This window comes from Lepus europaeus, chromosome 8, assembly GCF_033115175.1.
Source record: "Lepus europaeus isolate LE1 chromosome 8, mLepTim1.pri, whole genome shotgun sequence".
Classification (NCBI taxonomy): domain Eukaryota; kingdom Metazoa; phylum Chordata; class Mammalia; order Lagomorpha; family Leporidae; genus Lepus; species Lepus europaeus.
In genome coordinates this window covers 114,837,002-114,862,756 of record NC_084834.1, presented here as the reverse complement: position 1 = coordinate 114,862,756, position 25,755 = coordinate 114,837,002, and the positions used below count along the sequence as shown (strand labels likewise).

At 35.3% G+C, this 25,755-nt stretch overlaps 1 protein-coding gene across 18 annotated transcripts in view; it reads left to right on the top strand.

Annotated features, from left to right (window-relative positions):
• ADGRL3 (adhesion G protein-coupled receptor L3) overlaps positions 1–25,495 on the top strand; it is a 486,726-nt gene extending 461,231 nt beyond the window's left edge. For 11 of the 18 annotated variants that reach the window (XM_062199279.1, XM_062199284.1, XM_062199276.1 and 8 more), the window contains 2 exons: positions 1,264–1,360; positions 24,753–25,495. In XM_062199279.1, the coding sequence (XP_062055263.1) occupies positions 1,264–1,360; positions 24,753–25,495 (840 nt within the window). Of the gene's footprint in view, positions 1–1,263; positions 1,361–17,342; positions 17,472–22,924; positions 22,977–24,752 lie in introns of all 18 variants that reach the window. The other 7 variants (XM_062199288.1, XM_062199287.1, XM_062199286.1 and 4 more) reach the window with 5 other exon arrangements.
• Positions 25,496–25,755: the final 260 nt, after the last annotated feature.

The following is a 25,755-nucleotide window of genomic DNA, read 5'->3' as shown; positions in this document are numbered from 1 at the left end:
ACAGGAACTGTTTTGCTTTTGTATGTGATTCTATAATTTATCCATCCATTCTTCCATGAATAGTCATGTGGGTAGTTCATAACATTCAGCTATAAAATTTAATGTCTTCATGGGAATTCATGGCCACTTGTATTTAGGCATTTATTTTTGTAAAAATGTGATTAGTATGTCACTTAAAAAATCTAGAAGCTCCATGAAGGCAAAGATGTTTTGTGTTGGCATTTCACCTGTCCATAGGTTAGTATTTGTCCATCAATAGTGAGGGTAATTAATATTCTCAATTAATTAATGAACTAATAATAGAAATGTGAAAGACTTGTTCCCAGCCTTGTCCTTTTGTTAGGTTTGCTGTATGTGTATGAGTGTGTGTTGGCTAACCTAGGAAAAATGAGATTTACAACATTATTTTCTGAAGGAGAAGCATGTTCCAAGACTCCTAACTCCAATTGTGAAATACTAGAAGATTAGCCACTCCTGTTATTCAGGGAGTTCAGATATACTCATATTTGGAACATACCCCAGTTGTGAGCTTGGTTTCAACCTCCCATTTCTTGTAACTATTTCATCCTTGAAAAAGCTTCTGAAAATATTTTGTTGTCTCCTCACACTTAGAAATGAGAATTTCAGATTATAGATAGTGATGTAAGAACATTCAGTTATGTATAAAATTTCCTACTGTAAAACAATGAATGGTAGTGAATTAGCTATCCCCTTCAAAAGAATGAAAACTTGAGATAGTATGCAATCTCTTAAAAGCATCGATCTTACAAAAGTTACAAAAATGATAAGCTCAGTATCATTTCAGTAGTATTCTGTATTCTTAACTCTCTTACATGATTTTGCATTTTTAAACTATATCTTTTATTAATAAAACTGGCAACTTAGTACATATTGAAACATTCCATTTCTAATAAAAGATACAATGAAAATAATGTTTCATCTTGGTGGCTAACATTTTCCATGGAGTGCCTGTCTATATATCTTTAACAAATTTAAATTAGTACAGTCCTTTGCATGTATTTCTTTTTTCAGAGTTAACAATCATCTCCAGTATAGGCCTGTAGGAATATACTTAATGAGAACCGAGCATCACCATTAGTTTGTTGCTATTCTCATGCTACTGTACTGCAAGCATGTGGAAGTTCTTTGCCAGATGTGACAAACAGAGGTCTCATGTAACATGTCAGAAAGAACAAGAATGATTGGGGTGAAAATTCATTGCCTCTTAAGTTCATTTCCTCTCTTCCCTCTCCCCTGACCCAGAGCCGAATTCGTAGAATGTGGAATGACACGGTTCGAAAGCAGTCAGAGTCGTCCTTTATCACCGGAGACATAAACAGCTCAGCGTCACTCAACAGAGGTAATTAGAAACGATTTTTCATATTTATTACTTTTCTGATTACTTTAAGAAGTTCCTAAATTCATTTCTTTATTTATCTCCTTGTCTTATGTGACAGGAACATAGGGAAGGGCATGAAACCTGGCTGAGTGAGGCAGTGTGTTCCATTATTCATAAGCCTTAAAAAAAAAAAAAAAGCCTGGATTTTTCAGGAAATATTTTGTGAATGGAAGTTAGAAAAGGAGAAACTTCTTTTTCTAGTCATCTGCCACCACTATACACTGGTGAGCTGTCAGGCCTCATTGGAAGCAGTGGAAATGGGCAATTATGTGGCTAAATAGCTGGCTAAGCTTCACAGGGTCCACATTGTTCCAGGTAGAAGGCAATTTCACAGTCTATGTGGAAGTAAAAATACACTGTCTAATACGTACTTAAGGCAATGTGTACTTGGGAAAAATAACATTTAATAGTAATATATAAAGACTTATACAGATAATATTGGCTATTTAAGTATCTAGAAGAAAAAGACTTTTAATGTTTATCACGGTTTTTTGTGTGTCTGTGCCTCTGGTGAAAATGTTCCTTGTGCATCATTAAGAATTGAAATGAAATTCCCTTAATCTACTATTTTGTTTCTAGGCATTTTTTTTATTTCTGCATTTCTGTGTGTGTGTGTGTATGTGTATGTGTGTATGTCTGTGAATAAAACAGATTTATCCACAATACAAATGACTAGATTACAACATTTGTGAAGAGCAAGAGGATACTAATTCTTGGAAACATTAATGTAGTTTCCTCAGAAGGTGATGCTTGTAGAAACCTAGTTCTGTTTGTGAACAGCACTGTTGGTTTGGTTTCTTTGGCTTACCTCCCAACTAGAGTTATTAACTAGTTTCCCACCTGTTTCTATCAGCTTTGACTTCTATCTATTGCTGCTTAGAAACAAATGGTGTTATAGTTACTGCTTATGATTAAAAAGACTCAGATGCTAATGTTCTTAATTATTTTTACTCAAGTAAGTTGTGTCTTATTTATATAAACAAATTAGTAGAAGTGTGTAAGCTTAATTTGATAAAGAGATCCATGTTTTAATATAATCTTAATTGAATTTTATGTTATTTGGGGCAACAATGTAGCAACTATAATCTAACGATGATTTAAAATTATCAATATCCTTTCTGTTTAATAAAGAATACTGAGTAAGAATATCCTTCCAGATGTGAAGAAAATATATTAAAATACAATAATTACCTTTTTGTGTTTTGTTTAATTATTAGTTTGTTTTTATTTGCTAAAGTATATTCAGTTAGACTATCTCAAATACTGTTTTTCAATTAATTTTAATATTTAATTGGTGAAATTATTTAAATATTAGCACTCTAACTTTTTGACTTTATTTCCAAATAGAGTACTAATCACTTATAAATACCTTTGAAGCCCAGAAATTAATTTGCATACAGAATGACTAATTTTCCTTATTTTTTAAATAATCCCATACTTAATTTACAGTAGAAAGAAAGCTGTACATATCAGCAGGTTTTGTTGTTACGAGTTTCTTGAATCTAATAATCAAAGCAGTCAGAGATTAATTGTTTATACTGAAGATGAAATATGATTTTTTTGATGAATAAAGTATGTAAAATTATTTTGTCTAGCATTTTGTTTTAAAGTTATGGAAAGATAGTAAAATACGTGACCTTAGTAAACACTGCTTTAAATGAATAAATATTTTTTAATATTATTTATTTATTTTAATGGCAGAGTTAGAGATGCAGAGGCAGAGAGAGAGAGACAGAGAGAAAGGTCTTCCATCCGCTGGTTCACTCCCCAAATGGCCTCAACGGCCAGAACTGGGCCAATCTGAACTCAGGAGCCAGGAGCTTCTTCGGGTCTCCCACACGGGTACCAGGGCCCAAGAAATTGGCCCACCTTCTACTGCCTTCCCAGGCACATTAGCAGGGAGCTAGATTGGACACTGAGCAGCTGGGACACGAACCGGTGCCCATATGGGATGCCAGCACTACAGGCTGCTGCTTTACCTGTGACGCCACAGACCAGTATCAAATGGATAACTTTTTATGACTTTCCAGTCAATCCTATTAAAAATTGTTATTATTTACTTCCTTCCCTGCAATTCCATCTCCAGAATTGTATCAATGTATAATGTGATGATATGTGAACGACTAGGTAAATTTAAAATAAATGTAAAGAAATTAAGAATATTTTAATTGACTAGTTAGATGTTTAAGTCTGTTTATTAAAATCTTTTACTTTAAAGGATATTTCTTAAAGCTATTGAACAAAGTTTATAAAATATCCTGTGACACTGAGTACCCTACTCTGAAGATGACTTGGGAGAGAGAGTTAAAGTGTAAGTTGAAGATGTGGCCAGGAAGTGGTCTTTCTCATCAAGATATATAGTCTTCCTTTCACTAAGTGACTTTACGGTGCTAGAAGTCACAGTGATCCTCTTCATTCCTGTATTAAATTCTTAACCCCCCTCCCCAGGTCAGAAACTCCTGATTTTATTCTCATCTCATTTTTTTTTTAGATGAGTACAGTACTTTAAAATTGATTTCTTCATATGAAATCTCCTAAGATAGTCTTTAACCTCCTTCTTTAATCTTGTTTCCCAGGGTCCTATCTTCCCTGCATTCAGGCGTGTGTATCATATTTAGGTAGGTGACATCCAAGATTCATCTTCCAGATACACACTTCAGTCACCTCAGCAACATACCCACTTCTGTTTATTCAACAGCTATGTGCTCTGTTATTAAAGTACACACCCTGAGACTGCATCTGCACATCGTCATATAGCTTAACTTACCATTCATTCTCAGTTTGTTACAGCCAGAAATTTTTAAAAGTCAAACTCCATTTTCCTTTCTTTTTTAAGTTAGTTAGATATATTAAATTTCTTATTTTTATCTTTTAAGTAGTTTTGACCCTTGAAAACTACAAGTTGTTATCTAAAGTAGTCCTATTTTACTTAGGTTTTCTTTCCTATTCATATCACTACCCAATTCATCAAGAGTATTTTTTTTTTAATTTTGTATGTCTTATCATCTATTCTCCAAATAAGAATCAATCATTATCATCTATAGGATCAATTAAGAATAAAAAACCCACCATGCAATGCAAACTACTTAAAATGGTTTTTATTTTTTTAAAGCCATCTCTAATACTCTGTACTTGAACCAGTTTGTTGATCCTATGTGCAAGACTGTCTTTTTAGCTTTCCCAATTTGATAAACTTGATTACTGTTGAATTTTCTTCCTTGGAATCATGTGAAATTCTGGAAGAGTAACTGATACTTTTCAATGGGGGTACTAATTCCTACATATTCTCTTTGGTAATTTGTTTTTTGGTCACATCATCTCTTTAAATCCTCCCCTTACATCTGTACCTTAAATAATTGTATTTATGAAGATGTTTCCTAAAATGTTTCTTCTTCATTTCAACTATTTTTCTCCTGCAACTTGTTTGGTACAATGTCACATACTCAGGCAAATCCAGAATTTCAAGTTAATTTGATTGATGCGCCAATACACACACAGGTAGAAGAAGCATTAGAGGAGACATAAAATGATGGCAAGGAAGCTTAACTGACCCAACCGTTAAGTTTTTCACACACTTTTAGGACTGCAGGATAGTTTATTCATTGCTTAAATATTTGTTCTTTTACACATTCCTTGAAGATTTTTGTCAGTGCCCAGTCCCAAGAACCTCAAAGGCTTTTGGAAATAGAATTCAATCTACAATAGCTCCAACTTCTTGTGAAGTGGAGGGAAGGACTCGTAGCTACAGCAGCCTTTCTCACCCATATGTCTCATACATCTCTGCTGATCAAAATGCATTTTGTAGTTTAGATTAATAATCCCTCTAAAACTTGAGTTCAATCCAAAAATCAAGTTACTGCTAAGAAATTCCTCTAGCCATAACATTAATTGTTATATATTTCTACTTTTTTGTAAATCAGTATAAAGTTAGAATATTTTCTGAAATTAGATCTTATTAGGATTTTTCTCATTATAAATATTATAATTGCATTTCCCATTTTCTTATACTTAGGTAGAGCAAAGTCAGAAATTTTTTGCTTAAAATCAAGTTTTCTAGGTAGCTCCTACCAATATTGCATTTTTGTGTGATTTGTAAAAAACTGTGCCACTCTCCACATCAGCCATGAAGTTGTTACAAAAATATACTCCTTGCAAAGTGGTAGAATTAGAAAAAAAGACATTTGTTCCTTGGGAACAGTAGCATGGCCATCACCATAGATTCTTATTTTCTCCAACCTCCCATCCTCCAGCTACTCAACCTTCCATAGAAGTTCAAGTGATAACAAAATGTTTTCAGGGAGATCTAACCAATAAGCCTGCATTTAAGCCAAATTTAGGTATTATCTATCAGAATCCTGATCTGCAGATGTGTAGCTCTATTTTTAAATACTGCTGGATTCTCTTTCCAAGTTCTGATTCATATTAATCCGCATAAACTTTCTCTGTAAATTTATGTAATCAATAACATTATAAAAGCCAATGGCAATGCATGTATTTTCTTATATTTTAAGCATATATTTTGGCTTTCAGCTGGTGATACAACTACCTACCTAAAGGTGACCTTACTTGTTAGGCACATCACTGATACAAAGGAGAAAGACATCACCATCAAATAGCCCTGCAAGCACTTGAGTTCCTTGTTGTGATTTCGCATGGTAGTTTTAAGAGTGGACATGGAGTTTTTATTCGAGTTATTTTGACAAATTGGTTTAACTTCTCAGGGTCTATGCAAAGGATATAAATAGTACCCATTTCAAAAAGTCCTTGAGAGGAATAAATAAATTAACACACATGAATTGCCTACAACAGTGCCTAGAACATAATAAGTATTATTATTATTATATTATTATCTATTCAGAGGCTAACATGTTTTCAGATAAGTAAAAAATTTGTCCTTGCCATTGCTCTTAAATAATCAGATATTAAAATTCATCATTCACTGTCAAAAGTTTCCCTTCCTTCTGTTTTTCAGAAATAGGGGGAGGGAATTGAGGAAGTTACCTGAATGCTAAGTAAAACAAATAGTAATTTACCTAGAATGGCGCTGTCCTTGAAGCTAACGAAAAGAATATACCAATAAAACTCATTTGTATCTTCTACATTAGAAATTAAATTTATATTATGTCTGCGTACTAGTACATTCCACTTTTGTTTTGTAATGATTATTTTAGCATCAGAGCAATAAAAGATATTATGTGTCTTCTCCCAACCATACAAAATGATATAAGCCAACACTGCTTTCCCTTTTTCCCATATCCCAACCTACTCTTCAGAAGGTTGGAGAACACTACTTCAATTTGGACAGCACTGCCAAGGAAGCAGTAGGAAGTAGTCAAGTCAGAGCTGGAATGACACTGGCTAGATTTGAACTCTTGTCTTCACCGAGGCTATATTATCCTCCCCAGGAGGGTTGCCACTGGGGCAGAGAAAAATAATTGACCAGTTGCCTCGTTCATATTCAAGCTTCTAATCATATGATATTTTTAAATAAAAATCCAAATGGAAAAATCTAAGTGGCACTTGATTGCCACTCATGATTTATGTACATTAATGCAACCGGGTAAAATGCTCATACTCTTTCACTGTACTTTATTGATGCCAACAAATATAATTTGACTTATATTCATAAAATATGCTTATTGCCCCAAAGCCTTGCTTATCTGAAATTTGAAAAAAAAGATTGGTTGTAAATATTTTGTAAATATTAACCAATTTTCTAATAAAATCTGACACTTATTTGTGAAATTTGCCAAACAGTTAAAAATGAGCCTATATGATTTCCATACCTAACAAATCAGGGTAGCCTAAAAAACAAGGTAGAGTTTTTTTGTTTTGTTTTTTTGTTTGTTTGTTTGTTTTCTTATAAGAATTAAGATGGTATGAATGCAAATATTCATATAAATACCCAATGACATGAGTAAAGATTTGAGACAGTCCCTTATATATCTATTTTTAGTATTTTTGTCCTTTACATTCTTATATAAATGAGGCAAAATTGCTCTCTATGTCAATCTCTTTGTACGTCTTGTTAATAAAGACACAATCAGAAAAAGTGCGATAAAATAAAGCAATCGATGCTTTGAATGTCAGCTTAATAACATCAGTGCAGACTGGGTACAGATTTTGAAAGTAATGTGCCAAGTCAGAGAGTGAAACAATACTATTAAAACCCTGATTCCTGACACAAGGTGGGGCAAAGAATTATTAGAATAAACTCTCCATTCAAGTGGCAAAATGAAATATATTAAATATTGATTGTCGGTCAGTCGGGGCAAAGGTTGGCTACGGCTGTAAAAGAAAACCTCTTTAAATGCTTACTCAGCAGGTCCTTCTTGGGCTTTGCTCTCAGCTGTGCCTCTTGGATGTGACTCCTTCAGGTAACCATCGTTTGCAGTTGTTACAACTTATTTAAACCTTTCATACAACCCTTTACAAAATGGAGTCTCCATCTTTGTGGAGTTCTTATTTTTATGCTTTATTAACTGGCTGCTTTATATTTAGTTGGCAGTCTCTCTTAGCTGTCTTGTAAATCAAAGAGATACCTGGATACATTTTAAATATGAGTGCTGTAGAAAATTTCCACTTAGATATGAAATATTCCTGCTATTTCAAATAAGTTACTGAAGATGCAAGTGTTCCCAAAAATTATCCATTTAGAGTTAAATATGAAGACTCCAACTTAGGAATTGCTGGTACTCTTTTCTGGTATTTTGTATATGTATTTGCAAACTATACACTGTTCACTTTTCCTTATCTATTGTCCTTTTACCCACAAGGAAATCTTGTTTCTTGATGTAACATAATTTGCCACGATCACAGGTCTAGTAAGCGCAAAACCTGGATTCGAAACTAAGTCTCTGTCCCACAAAACCCTACTCATGATAACAAAAATATTCATACTTCTCATACAGTGACATTTTTTCATGAAACTTGCTGAAAATTCCAAGAATGGTATTTTTCTCAAGAATGTATTTTAAAATATTTCTTTTATCACTTACTATGGAAAACAGATATCCTTAACTGTGCAGTTACTTACATATTTCTTATCTTTTCTCATATTATTGATTTGCTTCTACTTTCTTTGTTCTAAGTACAATTTTTTAGAGTGGATTCATTCTACTCATGTAGTAAGAGGAAAACTTTTAAAAACTGTTACTACAGTTTAAATATTATGGTCATTCTACTCTTTCCTAGAAAATTTTAAAGCATTTTATTGGTAGAACTCTTTTTTCTTTGTTAAGTTCTTTATATTTTAGGAAAAGGATGAAAATTCTGATCAAGGCAAAGGTGTTTAAAGTTAAAAAAAAAAAAGGTAAATAGCTTCTGCATATGACTATTTAGTAAAAGAACCAAAACTATAACTTTTCCCACCTCTTTGTACTCCTGAGTTTATAATTCTTGAAACTTTGTTCTTCTCTGTCTGGACAATACAGTAATGCCTGGAACAAACAAAAACGCTATTTGCAGAAAAGTGTTATAAATTAAACTTCTTATTAGTTTATGTTCTAATTTTGGTCTTAACAAAGTCTTGAAAATGCGTAATAATTTAAAATTTAAAAGCAAGTAAAACCTGATATCTCTCATTGGAAAAAAAAGTTCCCACTATAATAAAAACATAAAAGTTGTGATGATAGGAATGTAACAAGTAATATATCAGACTACTCATTCTTGCAAATTATTTTTTTCTAACAAATAGGTTACATTAACTCATTTCTGTTACTTCGAAGTAAATAGGTGTTAATTCAATTACATGAAAAGTTAAAATGTGAAAGGAGGATATATGTTTAGCAAAAATGGGCCACTTAAGAAAAAAGACACTTAAATTGTCATTTCTAGTAATTGTGTAATGGCCAATTAAAATAGCTCCTGTTGAATTACTTACAAAGGTTTGCACTTTCTGTAGCCTTATATACTGCATGCCATTTGAAAGTTAGCATTTAGGTAATAGACTGTCATGATTTCTATCATAAGATTTCCTCATAACTTAACATTATAAGAAATGTGTATGCTTTGAGACACAGACAAGTCACCCAACATACCATAGAAGGTAATATACAACTCCGGAAAAATCACTGGAGAATTAAGATTTGAAAGAATAAATAGATTGAAGGATGAGAGCCAATCTTGATTCAGGAAAGTAGCAACAGTACCTTTCCTGAACAGCCTGTATCAGAGCTTATGTGATCGTATGATAAACAAAGCCTTCTCTGAACAACACTATCAAAATATATTTTCATGGATATCTTTTTTAATTAGTACTGTTTTTGAAAAATATATATATATATATATTTCAGTGTTAAAGTTCCAGTTTTAGTCAAGACCTTCAGCGTGTAAACTTGCATAATTTGCACAGTATAAAAAAGCATGCCAAGTTTAAGCACTAAGCAATACCAAAAGTCATATTTTCTTCATTTCATAAGTTATATTTGTAGTCAGTGATACTTTTTATTTGTTTGAAGTTTTCTAAAGTTGGCAAAAACGCACAGCAGTGCAAGAATTACAAATAAATATAGTTGTGGAATTGACTATATATCATTAGTAGATTATCAAGAAGTAATCTGATTTTGAGAAAATACATTGTGTAGCTATGGAATGAATAGCAAAGATAAACAATCTTTGATAAATACATTTGATTTACTAAACAGAGTTGTGGTTTATTGTTATTTAGTTTGTGGTAAAGCAAAATTGGCTTGTTATATTTGAGCTCAGTATTCTTTGATTTGAATACTATACTAAAGAATTTTAAATGTCTTAAGTTAATTGAACACAGAAATACATGCTTTGACCACAGAAGATGAACTTTAGAGGTGAAGGGCTGATGACTTTAAGTTCATCACTTCTACTGCCAAGTCATCCACTTTCATGGTCTTGAAGCAAAGATCAACTTAGAGCCCTGAATGCCAATCCCACAAGTACTGGTTGAATAGTCAGAAAGCCTAGGATCTCTGAGTAGCTTTGTGTTCAGGATTTATGTGAAAAATGTCCCTATCTAATGGCTTAGTTTCTTCATCTCCAATATGACATTGTTGTGTTCCATATCATGGGGAAAAAATGTAAAAAAAAAAGACAGCTTAAAACTTTTTAAAAATGCAACATTTAGATTTTAGGTTAAAGAAAACTTTTTAAAAACAGAAAGATCACAAACTATATGAAAAGACACATAAGATTATTGTCTCAAAAATGAAATTGTACTCATAATAGGTGAAATTGCAGGGAAAAGTTGTAAGTAAAAGATACTCAGTTGACAAAATATTAGTGCCTTGGTCATATAAAAATGTCTACAAGTCAATAAAAATTCAACAACTCAGTCTAAAGGTGGGAAAACAGAAGGGCAGGAGATTCACAAAAAAGAAAACTTCATGGCCAATAAACACAGCAAAAATTACCCATATGTTGGTAGCAATGGGAAATGCAAAATACAATAGCAGTATCTCATAATTGGATAAGAGAAAGTGTCAGTCTGCCTATACTAAATCCCAACAAGAAATTGAGAAACTTGTACTGCTTGTGGGAATTTGTACTGCTACAAACATATCTGACAGCATTTGCAATGTGTTGTAAATTGAAAATGTGTGCAATGTAAGACCCAGCAATTCGAATTCAAAGTATTTATTGCACAAAACTCCTGCAACTTAACTTCTACATATTTATAATCTGGACAAGAAGACATGCTTAAAGCCTGTCGCTACAAAATAAGGACAATGGGACAGTAATGTCTCCAGTTCCCAGCTCTCAAGTTCTGACATGATAGAGCAGGCATTCAGAATATTTCATTTTATGGTGAACTAACAGTAACCCAATCTGTACTTTGGTCTAAATGTGTCATTGAAATCCATATTAATAGATTCCCAGTGAATGAATTAGCAATTAAAAGGAGCTGAAGTATCTCCAAACCATTTGAATGAAATTTAATAGGCAGGTTGATTAAAATTTAATAGCAAACTTGTTGGCTATTAAAAGTGCACAGTGTGATAAATCAAGATGTCAGCTCCTCAATTTATGACTTTAAAAAAAATGATGAAAGAGCACTTGACTTTCAACAAAATATTTCCTCTTTGGCACTTTGTCATTTCATTAATTTAATTAATTAATTAGTTAAAACATTTAAAATATGAAATTTAGTTTTCTGTGGTTTTGAAATTAATTGAAAATTAAAACTTTTTAAAATGTGAAATTTTGTTTTCTGTGGTTTTGAAATTTATTTTACGTAACTTCTAAGTTTATCAGGCAGACTTCATTAGTTTTTCTTTTAATAAATAAATTGGGCTTAATTTATGTCTGTCTCTGTTGTATAAAGTAATCCTATAAAGTTGAATTGCTTATTGCTTGCTCTTCTCTTTAGATTGTATGTGTGTGTTGAACTTTCTTATACAAAAAATAGAAAACAAAATATTTAATAGGCAATGCTTTTTAAATCAGTTCCCCATAGTTCTAGAAGTATCTTTTTACCTACTTAGTTTCTTTGTATTTGTTTACTTATTTTTGAGAATTACTAGATGAATATGAAACTAAAATAGCTCATATTACCAAAAAGCACAAGAGAAAGAAGTTAATGCTTCCCTACAAGGCTCCTAATAAAATTATGTTGAGAATCCTAAAATTTATCAAATTATCCTAAAATTTAGAAAATTATTTTTTTACTATGTTCAAGTACAACCATAAGAACTGTGTGTGACCTTAAATAAATTGTAGATGCATCTAGGCTTGTATCGTTATATATTAAGTGAGAACAGAGGATGAGATGGTGCTAAGATCTCAGTTCTAAGGTATGGGTCATAATCTTTCTCCATAACGTTAAGCTGTCCTTAACTAGATTACTTATGTATACTTATATGTATTATAGGCACATTTAATTCACTTTTTTCCAGTTTTTGTATTCATATGATACTTTATTTGCTAAAGAAAGAAACATCATCTCTTTTCCCCTAAGTTATCTGACCTCTGAAAAACAAAATAATAAAAGCCGTTGGAGTCTTTCCCTAGAAATAAATGCAGGCATGTGTGTGTGCACAGGTTAGCACACACACCCACACCCAAGGCGTTCTACCTGCACTTTGAGGCTCTCCAAACTTCAAGGTTACCATCTCCCTGGGAAGGACCCTGGACTTGTGCCAAACTGAGTATTCTAATTCTGTAGAAAATATTATTAAAAAAACAATGTTCATATGGAGAAAATTAAGACTCTGTTTTGGGCCAAAATTAAGAAATACGCTGGTATCTCCCAACAGTAACTCTGCTTGTATATAGCTCTGATTTATATACAGAAGTCAAGCTATATATTGGAAACGGCCTCATTAAAAAATGTTACGACAAACCAAGGGAGAAAAACCAACAGAATCAAATGGAGGATGAGGTATTTTATAGAAGAAAGAACCCACGGGGTGATGCTATTTTATTACAATAAAACAAACAGAACATATGCTATCCTAAAGATTTATGCATAACAAAGAGTTGAAAAATAAGGCGTATTGCTAAGTGATTATTGAAGAATGGTTGTATCCAGTTGGTTCATTAGATCTCTCAGGTCCTAATTGACAACTTTGGCCATCCAGTATGATCCAATAAGAACAAAGCACACTCAGAAAAAAAAAATCTGAGGGACAGAGTGGCAATTCCTGTTATTTTAACAGCTTTTCAGTATACTTTTGTTAGCCTGCTGTCAAGAAGAAGCCTTTGAATTATGTTTCTGAATAATATAATGTGGATTCAAGTGAGATCCAGCTGTCATCCTTTCTAAGATCTGTTTCTTTTTTTTTTTTTTTCACTTCACTATTTCAAAGCATACCGATCTGCCTTAGATTCACAGTCCTCAGTTGCATATATCACACTGAACTCACCCAGACAAGGCTGCCATTCAAGACCTACCAATGTCAAAACACCCATTCTATTGTCAGAAAGAAAGAAATACTACCATTGTATGGTAAAACTATACATTTGCAAAGAATGTCCTCATTATTATTCCACTCAAAATTCACTCATTCAGAAATGGTTATATCAATCTCAATCTTCAGGTATAAAATAGAATAGAACCCTTCTTAAAATGACTATTTATGATTCTATACTAATCTTTTCCTGGGAGCCCTGGGGTCTTTCTAAATAATTGCCATCAAAGTTGAGTTTTTCAATATGCAATATAAAAATCCTATTTGCTTTGTATGTCACTTTCACCAGAAATAAAGATTTTTATGGCTGAGCCTCTGTTGACAGCTGTATTGATGATTCACATATGTTGAAATTCTGTCTTACTTTTCTGTGGTTTTATTAGAGAGCTAACCCTTGTTTTTGGCAGCAAAGAAGCAGGTATGAAAAGCCTATAGCAGAATTTAATCAGTTGGATAATTAAGGAAGAGCTGTTTTTACACAGCCAATTCATTGTAAGCCCCAATTTGAGCCATTTACGTTGAATCATGGCAGGTTGTATCATCATTTGCCATTGTTATTAGTGGTATTAGTAGGAGTGTCCACAAGCTGGCATTCAACTACCATTTTATACTTCCAAATATTTATGATTGTTTCTGCTTTAACAGTTTCAATCATATAGTACCTGCTATACTATGAGAAAGAAATTTTTAAAAATCGCATTAGGAATTAGACAATTGGAATTCTTAAACCTTATTTACTCATAATTGATGAAATGACAATTATTTATCATTGATAAAATGACTTCATTTTAGTTTTATATTTTGAAGATGCCATCAATTTCATCTAAGTTTTTTTTTTCTTTCATTAATTAAATGAGCTGTAGAAAATATCCCAGTAAAATTGGTAGAAAGCCATGGAAAAACCTTCAGGTATTTCATTTTCCTGAAGCTTACAATCCAGTGAAAATCAGCATGAAACACTTTTCACATATGTACCAGTCACACTACCCTTCCCACCCACGGAGCAAGGGGTAGGGGGAAAACTCTAACTTCCTCTTGTCTTCAAACTGACTAACCAGTAAGCTTAACTTTTCAGCTGAAAAACAGTGACAGATGGTCTGTAAACACTGAACCTCTTGGAAGTCTTCAGTAATTTCACAGCTGTTAGAGGGAAGTTTACAAATCAGAAGTTAGTTGGAGGGAAGAGGAAGAGACAGCAAAGACAGAATCCAGGAGGATAGTGTCAGAATTCAAAGTGACCTAAGTCAGTTGGGGAAACAGCCAGAAGCAAACAGAGTAGACTTCAGCAAAGACAGGTGAAATGCGTGCAGCTCGAGAGAACAGGCAGACATGAACTTGCACATGAAAGATGGAGTAAGACAGAGTCTGCACACGTTTTCAGTCAGAACACCTAGGCATCTGCAGGCGGCTGCGTTGGCTTTGGTTTTTGATCTCGTTTTATTTTTTGGTGTCAGGGCCAGCATTCAAAAGTATAATTGAAGTGTCAGAATATGAATGTGGACTGCAGGACCCATGTGACTAATACCTCCTGGAATATGTCCTTGTTTGGGATGGGATGGTGACAGCAAGAGAAAACTTGAGGTCACTCCAAGACCTGGGTGTCCAGGAAAATGTATTGACTTTTCCCTTTTGGTAAATCAAAGGGGAATCATGTGGATTGCATATTTCTTTACTCAGACATGTCCCTTACTGTCATACGAACAAACCCACAGAACTTTACCTATATCTTTGCACTCTTTGAGAAAGAGTGATCATCAAATTCTGTTGTCTACTCTTGTGTTACTGTTTTTGAAGCCCTCGCTGGAATTGTAACCCTACATTTGTAGAACTAGAGCTAGTTTCAAAAACAGTAATCACATTCATTTCAACAAGTGCATGAGGTATAAACGAAGGTAACAGACACTAAAAAAGGGACTTCTGTTTAAGTAGTGATTCTTTTTATTCTAACAGGAAGCACGTCTTTAATTCCAAGGCTAAAGAGCAATGTGCGTGTTGTTTAGCAGTTCAGTTTTTCGTTTGTTTTGTTTTACAAATGTTTGTGATTTTGGTGTCAATAGCAAGTAGATCCCCAGTTGTCACTGCATGTCACTCATTATGGCTCCAGACCAGTAACTGACTCTGAACTGCACTAACAGTTGAGGAAGCAACTTACAAAAGCCACGTGGCTGAGCTATAACTGCCATTGTTTGATAATACCTCACTGTGCTCCAAGGGTATTTGGGGCAGCCTCTTCCACACAGAAGAAATTCATGAACAATGAAATGAATGTTAGAACGTCTTAATTAGAAGTTTCATTGACCAAATTAGCTTTCTCTGGCAACCACTAACCTGTTCTCCATTTCTGTAACTTTGACATTCCAGGAATGTTAAACAGATGAATGGAAGTGCATACTATATAACCTTTGGGGATTAGTTTTTCTTAGTATGTCTCTAGGGATTTATTCAGGTTTTCACGTGTAGCTATAGTTTGTTCTTTCAACTGCTGAGCAGTGTTCCACAGTACAGATAGCCTGTGGACTGCTTGGGCATTCACCTGTTGAAGGAAATTTGGATTGTTTTATTGTTTTCAGTTTAGGGCAATTGTAATTGCAGCCACCATGAACATTCAAGTACAGGTTGTAGTGGGTACATAACTCTTCATTTCTCTGGAATAAATGCCCAAAAATACAGTTACTGGGTGGAACAATAATAGCAGGCTTAGTGTTATGAAACATAATTTCCATCGTGGCTGTACTAGTTTATATTCCCACAGCCAATGTATGAGTGATCCAGTTTCTTGGTATCCTTGCTAGTTGTTAGTTAATGCTGCCAGCAGTCTATTTTAAGTGTATAGTGATAATTCATTGTGGCTTTAATCTGTATTTCCCTGAAGCAATTGGCAGTTCTTTTCATGATCTTATATCCTCTTCATAAAATGTCTGTGTATGCCTTTGGACCATTTTCTAATTGGATTTTGTTTTAGTCTTGATTTCTGAAAGCTCTTTCTATATTACAGATACCACTTCTTTGTTAGATAAAAAATATTTGTTGATTTATTTGCAAATATTTTCTCCTGGCCTATAGCTTGTATTTTCATTCTGTAATACGTGTTAAATTAATACATATCTGTGTGTTCAACCTGACTATCCTCATACAATTTGCATTTCCCTTTCTTTAGTCATTTTTCCTTAATCATATTACATAAACACGTAACTTTGCCTTTTGTTTTCATACATTGCCTAATTATATTTAATAAAACTCTTCCTTTGGTCTTTAACTTCTTAGATGTATGACTTTTGATGGTGGGAGGTTGCATTAGAAACTAAGAACATCTGTTCACATACATAAAAAAAGAATTTTACTTTGTTATTCTGCTGTGCCCAAATCCATACAACCAGCTGGAAAATGGAAAATGGAATATGTGTGTATTGTCTGATATGATAAAGTTAATATTTTAAAATAATATCCATATGATTTTTATCAATTTATATCACAATATTAGTATACTGATTATGGTGTACTAACAAGTGTGATTATGTTTAAGTTTACATAATTCTTTATAGAATTTAAGAAATGTCAAATTTTTCTGATGTGTCTACAACTGCTCTCCAAATGAGTATATTATTATAAATGTTGTCTTTTATTATTTTTTACCTCCATTGAAAACAACCCAGTGGTTTCTGTGAATGAGGGAATGTTTTAATTTTTAGCCTTTCTTTGACTGTTTTAAACGTGTTTCTTGGCTTTTATGTTTTGTTTATATGGATGACTGGATTTTGTGTTTTCTTTATTTTTATTTTTAGCAAGCATGGGAATATATTCTTGCATACACCTTGGGAAAGAGAACACCTAAATGTGGCTTAATCAACATTGTAAACCATCTTTCCCACTGACTCAGATATGTGCATTGTTGGAAACGTGTGCTCTCGTGGCATCTTTTTTAGTCTATTTAGCTGCTGCCTGTAATCAGGACTGTATCGAGTGTTGTCATTCTAAATGTTTCCTTTCTTTTTTTCAAACACATTGGCCTGATTGACCTTTTTTTTTTTTTTTTTCTCTGTCTTTCTCTGGGGCTGCTCCAGGAGCCATGGCTAATCATCTTATAAGCAATGCTCTGCTTCGTCCGCATGGTACTAACAATCCCTATAATACATTGCTTGGGGAACCGGCGGTCTGTAACAACCCTTCTGTCAGCATGTACAACGCACAAGGTGTGCTGGAGTTTATCTTAATTGTTTCAAGTGAGAGTCCCATCTTATGTAGCTTTTCTGGGCACATTCTGCTTTTCTTTGTCCTGCCTTTTCTTTGTTTTGGAAGCAGACACACAGACTCCTTCCACATTCCACCCCTCTTGGCACTTTTATTTTCCATTTTCCTTAGGTTTTCCTTAGTAAGCAATGGGTTCCTTCTGGTAAACAAATGTTTGACTCATCACTATGTGTTTGTTTCTCTGTAATGTTATAAAATGTACTGTGGTTTGTCAGTATTTTTCTTGTTGTTCATTTATTTCTGTATTAAATGCCTGTGTATTTATTTTGAGAAGTGAGATCTTTGCCTAAGGTAAGTGAGATAAGGAAGACTTGATTCAGTTATCTTACTGTTATAAGGTCAAGAACATAAATCTTATTGTTTTACCATGAACTACAGTCTGGACACAAACCATTAGCACTAATGAAAGCATTTAGATCAACTCTTGGGAAAGTGACAGTTGAAACCCAGTGATGGTGGAAGGCGCAGTGAACTGGACAGTAGCAGCTCCTGGTTCTCCCTTAGCTCTACCATCCAGGAGCTGGCGCAGACAGGCCACAGAATTGCTTTATCCACTGCACCTACATGTTAAAAACAAGGCTTTTGAATATGGTTCCTCTGTATATCCTCCAGCTTGAAAATCATTCAGAAGTTTAATTGTTTCTCAAACAAATCAGCATAGATCTCTTACAGTATAAGCTCTTGGAATGCTTTTTGCCATCTGTAAGGATAAAGCTTGGTTAGATGCATGAGAAATATAAAAAACATTTTATATATAAAGTGACCACAGGAAAAACAAATTCACAAAAAAGTTTCATGAAAGAAAAATCCTTCTCAGTGATCTACATACTTAAAATTATATTTGAGGGGAAAATTCCCTATCATAGACTTCCAAGGTTCTTCTTCAAGTTGAATGTGATATTTAAATTTAATTTTCCCACATAATTTTGACAAAAAATGTGCAGTATTTTCTGTGAGGATCTTTAGTTTTATTTTTCTGTCAGAGGTAAAAGATTAGTGGCATGAATGCATAAAACCTGAGTGAGTGAGCCACTACAGAAAAGCCTGTTTGCCCACACGGCTACTAAGGCTCAGACTGTCTGAGATCCCTGACATGGTATCTGACCAGATACAAAGGATGATTTAAAATTATTTCCAATCATTGATAAAAAGAAGTGATGTCAGGAAATTTTTAATTTTTCTTAAGAAAGCTTTTATTTAATGAATATAATTTTCATAGGGACAGCTTTAGGAACATAGTGGTTCTTTCCCCCATACCCGCCCTCCCACCCACCCTCCCGTCCCACCTCCTACTCCCTTTCCCATCCCATTCTTCATTAAGATTCCTTTTTAATTAACTATATACAGAAGACCAACTCTATACTAAGATTTCAACAATTTGCACCCCCCCCCGCACAAACACACACAAAGTAAAAAGTACTGTTTGAAAACAAGTTTTACAGTCAATTATCATAGTATAACTCATTAAGGACAGAGGTCCTACATGGGGAGTAAGTACACAGTGACTCCTGTTGTTGATTTAACAATTAAGATTCATTTATGACATCAGTGATCAACCAAGGCTCTTGACATGAGCTGCCAAGGCTATGGAGCCCTTTTGAGTCCACAGATTCTGTCAGTATTTACTCAGGGCCATAAGCAAAGTGGATGTTCTCTCCTCCATTTGGAGAAAAGTACATCCTTCTTTGATGGCCCCTTCTTTCCACTGGGGTCTCACAGAGATTCCCCCAAGTAAAACATTTTTTGCCACAGTGTCTTGGCTTTCCATGCCTGATATATACTCTCATGGGCTTTTCAGCCAGATCTGAATGCCTTAAGGGCTGATTCTGAGGTCAGAGTGCTGTTTAGGGCATTTGTCATTCTGGGTCTGCTGTGTGGACTGCTTCCCACGTTGGATCACTCTCTCCTTTTTAATCCTATCTATTGTTATTACCAGACACTTGGTCTTATTTATGTGATCCCTTTGACACTTAATCCTATCTATATGATCAATTGCACACTTAATATGATCACTTTAACACGTAAGATGGCAAAAGATGTTTGTCACCATGATAAAACTCAGCAAACTTAATTTCATTACGTTCCTACATGTCTCAGAATCACAGATTTAAAATCCCAAGAAAGGACAAAATTCATCAAGCCCTCTTTATGTCACTGCTGTCTATCAGCTTGTGCTAAAGAACTTCCTTGAGTGGGTCCCTGTCTACTTCAAAGTTGGTGGAAACATCAAATTGAAAGATAAGTTTACTGTGGTGTTAAAAAAAAGATTGAAACTCATACTTCTTATGACATATTTCCATGAGCTTTCTGAATTTCCTTCCTATTCTATTGCCTAAATGCTCCATTTGTTAGAAAACGAGAGAGAGAGAAAGAGAGAGAGAGAGAGAGAGAGAGAGAGAGAGAGAGATTCCCTTTGCCTTCTCCTTAGCTGAAATTTTCCTCTGGCCATGATGCCCTGTAAAGTAAAGGCAGGCCCAGAGCATTCTCCTGTTTTCTGTGGCAGACCCTTAGATGCTTGAAAGTAGCTCCCCTGCCTTCCTTGAGTCTTTCATTTCCCTAATAAAACAGACTCATTAATATGAGGCACTTTCTGGTCTTTCTTCACAGCGACCCCTTCTAAATTGTCCCTCATTTGTCAATGTCCCTATTTCATTATAGCACTCAATGAATTGTACGTTACACAATGCACCAGATGAGGTTTGGCAGAACAATTTAGTAGACCTTATAAAGGCTTGTTTTGTTCTTTCTTTATTGTCCTTAAGTTAAGTGACAGGTGATTGCATCATTATAAACATTTTTAAATGTACTGACATATTAGTAAAGTTTGAATGATGTTAAATGAAGACTTGTATCATACCTGCAAGTTAAATATATTCTACATTATTTGCATTATCCTCAATAATCTTCAGTAATTATTTTTAAAGATGTCATAAATTTGGATCACATTTTGTTTACCTTTTTTGGTTATGCAGGTATAATTTATAATGTCTCATAAAATGCAGAAGTAAAACTATTACTAATCAGTGTGGTTTCCCTAATTCAGTATTGGCCTTGCCTTCTTATTTCATTTTTACTGATATCCTAAAGTAGGAAATTTTTCAAAGAATGGACTACTTCTACAGGAGCTACCAAACTGAAATCTCACATGCAGAATTTAAAACAATATTATACCTAAACAAAGTTTTATTGCCTTAGAATCCATTACTGGTTAGTGCTGTTAAGATTACCAATAAATGCACAGAGGAATCTCCTGAATGTATTTGTCTTTTATTCTACTAAATTCAATAAATTCTAACATTTCTTAAAAACAAAAGTAAATAATTTTATTAATGCTTTCAGAATCAGTGGTGGGATTGTTCAGCTATTTTATGTTTTACTATTTCTATGCTATTAAGAAATTATCATAGTGCTTAAACTAATTCTTTTTACCACTGACCAAAAATAAATCTTGGTGATTGTCATATTGCTACTAATCTTATGCTTTCAGATGAACGCACTTACATTCTTACTGGCAAGGTGAAATCTTACATGAAATATAGGTGGCTCGGTATGTACTGGAGTGGTTTATGTTGAATTCCACTTAGCTCTGTTCTTTGATCCTCTGATGCAGTCCCACCAACTTTCAGATTTAAAGAATCCATTCTTGTCTTATTTAAAATCCAGAAAGATGTGTTTATAATGTTACTAAAGCATACAGAGTTGTAAATAAAGATGAATAATATACTTGCATTATATCTAATTCAGATTCCACCTGTGGACATATTTGAAACTTCATGCATAGCATTTCTGGACCACTGTCTTCTTGACAGTATTAGAAATTCAATTTTTGTAACGATAAATCACATTATAGAAAAACCTGTCAACAAAACATAATATAGAGGAGGAAGTCATGATTTTCCTAAAACAATTTACATTATAAAGTAATTTAATTCCATACTAAAACTTTAAAGAAGGACATCCATGATAGGGCAGGTTATAGCGACGAATACATTATGGTTGGTAAGAATACAAGCATGTAAATTAATAAATTAATACTCAGCCATGGCTTTCAAAGCCTAAGGCAGACGTGAAGAGAAAATGGCAGTGAACAGAGGTGGAGCGAGACTGGACAGTTCCCTTTCTGACCCCAGCTCTGCTCTGTTTGCAGAGCGGCCTTCGAGAAGGCTCCGCCTTTCTTGGCTGTGGTTTTCTCATCTCTGAAAAGCAGGAACTGAAGTCCGATGGACTCTCATATGCTTTCCAGTTCTAAAATTCTCTCACTTAAGGAATAAGCCATGATGAGCCTCCAAGTATTTGCATCTGTGGACATACTGGCTTGGCTGTTTAGGAAAGCTGTTCTGAAACTTTTAAAAAGAGTGCCTCTGCAGTTTGAAACACTGTTGTCTTTTCACTGAGAAGCAAATCAAACTATGAAGAACCAAAACTGTCTTTCTAAAACTGTGGTTAGCTTACAACAAATTGCAACCTCTTACAGCAATCTGGCTCCATGAATTCACTGTGTTTTTAAAATTTCTTATATTTTAATTTTCCTGTAAACAAAATCAGCAAGAGAAATTCTTCTGATCTGATTAAAATATTTTTTTTTTCTAAGAGAAAAACATTTGCTAGGATTGTTTTAAAGGATCGACTCTCAAAATGCCTGATTGTGTAAACTTGTGCAATGATCCAGGAGCAAACCCGATATTGATGGTGGTATTTTCCTGTGCTCACATTCTCTTGATAAAGAATAGTGAATGGATTTAACCATTTTTTCCCTCCATAGTTACACAACTTTTGAATATGAGCTCCAGAAATGACAGCACTGAGCAGCTTTCATTTATGATTGATAAGAAACAGTTGTATAGGTGCAATTGGGAGAGAAAAAATGTTTGTGTAGGGAAAGAGAAGGTACATAAGGGACAAAAGGAACACCATTATGAAAACCTTCAGCTCTGGTTTTCTCTCTGTATATAAGCTAAAGATTTCATTTACAATTTTACTGAAATAACTTTAAAATTAAATGACATTCTTTAGAAGCAAATCGATATATAATATTGAAATACTGTGGTGGAAATAATCATGGGTTGTCCTCAAATTTTTGCTGTCTTGTTTTGTGTGATAATCTTAATATAATTGCATATTTGTTTGAAATTTTACCAACTGTAGAAATGCTTATCAAAGACTCATTCTAATAGCATGTGTTAAGGGGGATTTCTTGGTTTTTGACTAACATTTCAGTATTTTTAAGTATGATAAACCATGTAACACAGACTCATGAATTTGGGGGCAGTGGAAATTATTTCCTTTGACTCTTTTTTCTGCATATCATCAATTTGCTTTTTACTCATGTTTCTTCTACTGTCGCTGTAAGCTTACTTGTTGTTTTTTCTTTCCTTTTCTTCATGCTGTCGTTTAGAGCCCTACAGAGAGACAAGTATGGGAGTAAAGCTAAACATTGCATATCAAATGTAATTTTTTTTAGTTCACTTTTATTGCATCACATATAGATGATGTAGTTATTAAAAACAGTTCATCTCACAATTTAAAAACTAAAGAGCCTATGAATCAACTTATATGATTATATGTTAATAGAGATTAGACGCTTCTGTTGTCTGATTCTTTTATTCTGTTACATAATCAACATAGTTGTCAAGTCTCATTTAATGTTTGTGTGAGTTAAATTGTTTTTAAATTAAGCATTTATTTTTGCTAAGTAATTCATAAAGTTTTCCTTTTTATTGATACATGCTGTCATTAAAATGTGTCCCATGCCACATACCCACTTTATTTTCCCATGGCTGTTTTCAGCCCATACCTAATGCATTGGCAACAGAAAAAGCATGTGTTTCAATGCATCAGCCACCCAGCCACAACCATCAGCTGCCATAGCAGCTTCTGCAACAACATTCACCCATCACATCCAGCCTTTAGAAGGCAGTCCTTTTATTTTTTCTTAACATTGTGGATTTTGTGTATAAGATATCTTTTAACATGAAAATAAACTGCTTCACCCTATGTCTGTGATGGCTGCTTATTAATGCATTTTTCCATTGCTGTTTTTGAAAACCGGGTTACTTGAATAGAGTTTGCATCCGAAGTCCACATACAAATTGACTTGAAACTCTTCATTTAAACCACCATTGAATGGGTTCAGTTTTGATAAACATGACTGCATCACAGATATAGTGTGCATGCTATATTTTCACAAGTTGTATTGAGAAGTTTAATGCAATTCTCCAATTAATTTTTGTGTAAAAACAAAAAAAGAGAAAACTTTTTCTTATTTACTGGTATTGGTTACATGTGTGTGTTTTTTTCCTTTTGTGGTTGCATTTGAAGTGATTCATAAAATTATAATAGATTCTTGAATTGCTCTTTATTCAAGGGAATGCAAAATACTTGAAGACATATAAGGTCAAATTTATTTCAGTGTAGCTGTTTGTTACCAAAATAAAATGTTTGTCTTCTTTTAAAAGCAAAGTTGAGTTTTCACACAAAGCCATCACACATTATAGAATGGTGACTTTAACACTGACACTATGTTTTTAAAAATCGGGGCTACAGTATCTTTACTATTACCTAATGACCCTAAATAATCACAAGATAATGTATAATAATAATCAAAGTGCCCATAGCAGGAAAAAAATTACAAACAAATCCAAATGCTCTTGAAAGTTCCCATATGTCAATTATGTTGAGGAGCCATTTATTTATTTGACTATTTATTTCAACATAATCCTTTTGTGGTTTCGTGTACAGAGATTACTTTTAATTTACTTTTGACCATCATATTCAAAGTACCACAGAGGAATTATGTTAACATTATAGTGATTTCAATGTTAAGACAACATAGAAAATTAAAGCGAATGAATTAATTGACTTTGATGTCTATAAATTGAAAGCTATTGGCGACCACATCAGAATTTTGCATTTTTTCGCCCAAATTCTCAACAATTCTTCTTCAGATAACGTCAGGCGATGTGTTTGTGTGGAAACTGAAAATGTAGAGTTTACAGAGTTTTATTGCTCTAGAGAAGCGCTTGTTTCCCACCGACAAGACTCTCCTTGTCCAGTGATAGCCATATGCTATACACAGTAGACAGCCAGCAGTGTCTGTGGCTGGGAAGGAGGCCGGCGGGCTGGCAGCCTGCAGGTGTGGTGGTGGCTGGGCCTGCTCGTGTGCGGTGTGTGTGCGGGGGCGGCGTCCGTATCTCCGAGTCACAGCGTCTTGTCGTCTCTTTCAGAGGGGCTTCTGAACAATGCCAGGGATACAAGTGTCATGGATACTCTACCACTGAATGGTAACCATGGCAACAGCTACAGCCTCGCCGGCGGCGAGTACCTGAGCAACTGCGTGCAAATCCTAGACCGCGGCTACCACCCCAGCGAGACCGCCCTGGAGAAAAAGATCCTGCAGGAACTGACCTCCAGCTACATCCCTTCCTACCTGAACAGCCACGAGCGCTCCAGCGACCAGAGCCGCAACCTGCTGAACAAGCTGGCCAGCGACCTGGGCGGCGAGGACGACGCCGCGTCCTACACCCACGACGACAGCCTGGGCCTGGAGCTCATCCACGAGGAGTCCGACGCCCCGCTGCTGCCCCCCAGGGTGTACTCGGCGGACGGCCAGTGCGGCCGGCGGCGCCTGCCGCAGGACCAGGGCGAGAGCTTCTTCCCGCTGCTGCCCAGCGGCCACGCGGAGGGGCCGCCGGCCGCGGCGCCGCGCAGGGACTCGGTCTACACCAGCCTGCCGGCGCTGGCGGCCGACGGCGCGGCCGCGGGGTCGCAGCCCGAGCCGCCCGCCGCGCGGCCCGACGCCGACGACGTGTACTACAAGAGCATGCCGAACCTGGGCTCCCGGAACCACGTGCACCAGCTGCACGCCTACTACCAGCTGGGGCGCGGCAGCAGCGACGGCTTCATCGCGCCCCCGGCCCCGGACGGCGGCGCCCAGGGGCCCCCTGCGCACCTGGTCACCAGCCTCTAGGGGGCGCCACCCCGGCGCGCCCGCCTCGCGGACCGGTCCGAGGTGGTAGCCGCAGTGGTCCTCGTGTGTGTGTCCTCCCAAACCCGTGCGATGCGGTCCAGAGACCCAGGCAGACTCTCAGACTTCTCTCTCTTCTTTATCTTCTTTTTATTTTTATTTTTTTTTTCAAGCTGGGGGTTTTAGGTCCGCCCAGGGGAGAAAGTGACTGCTGACATTGTGCCCTGGCTTCCTGCCCCGTGCCCTCTCTCCGGGGGAGACTT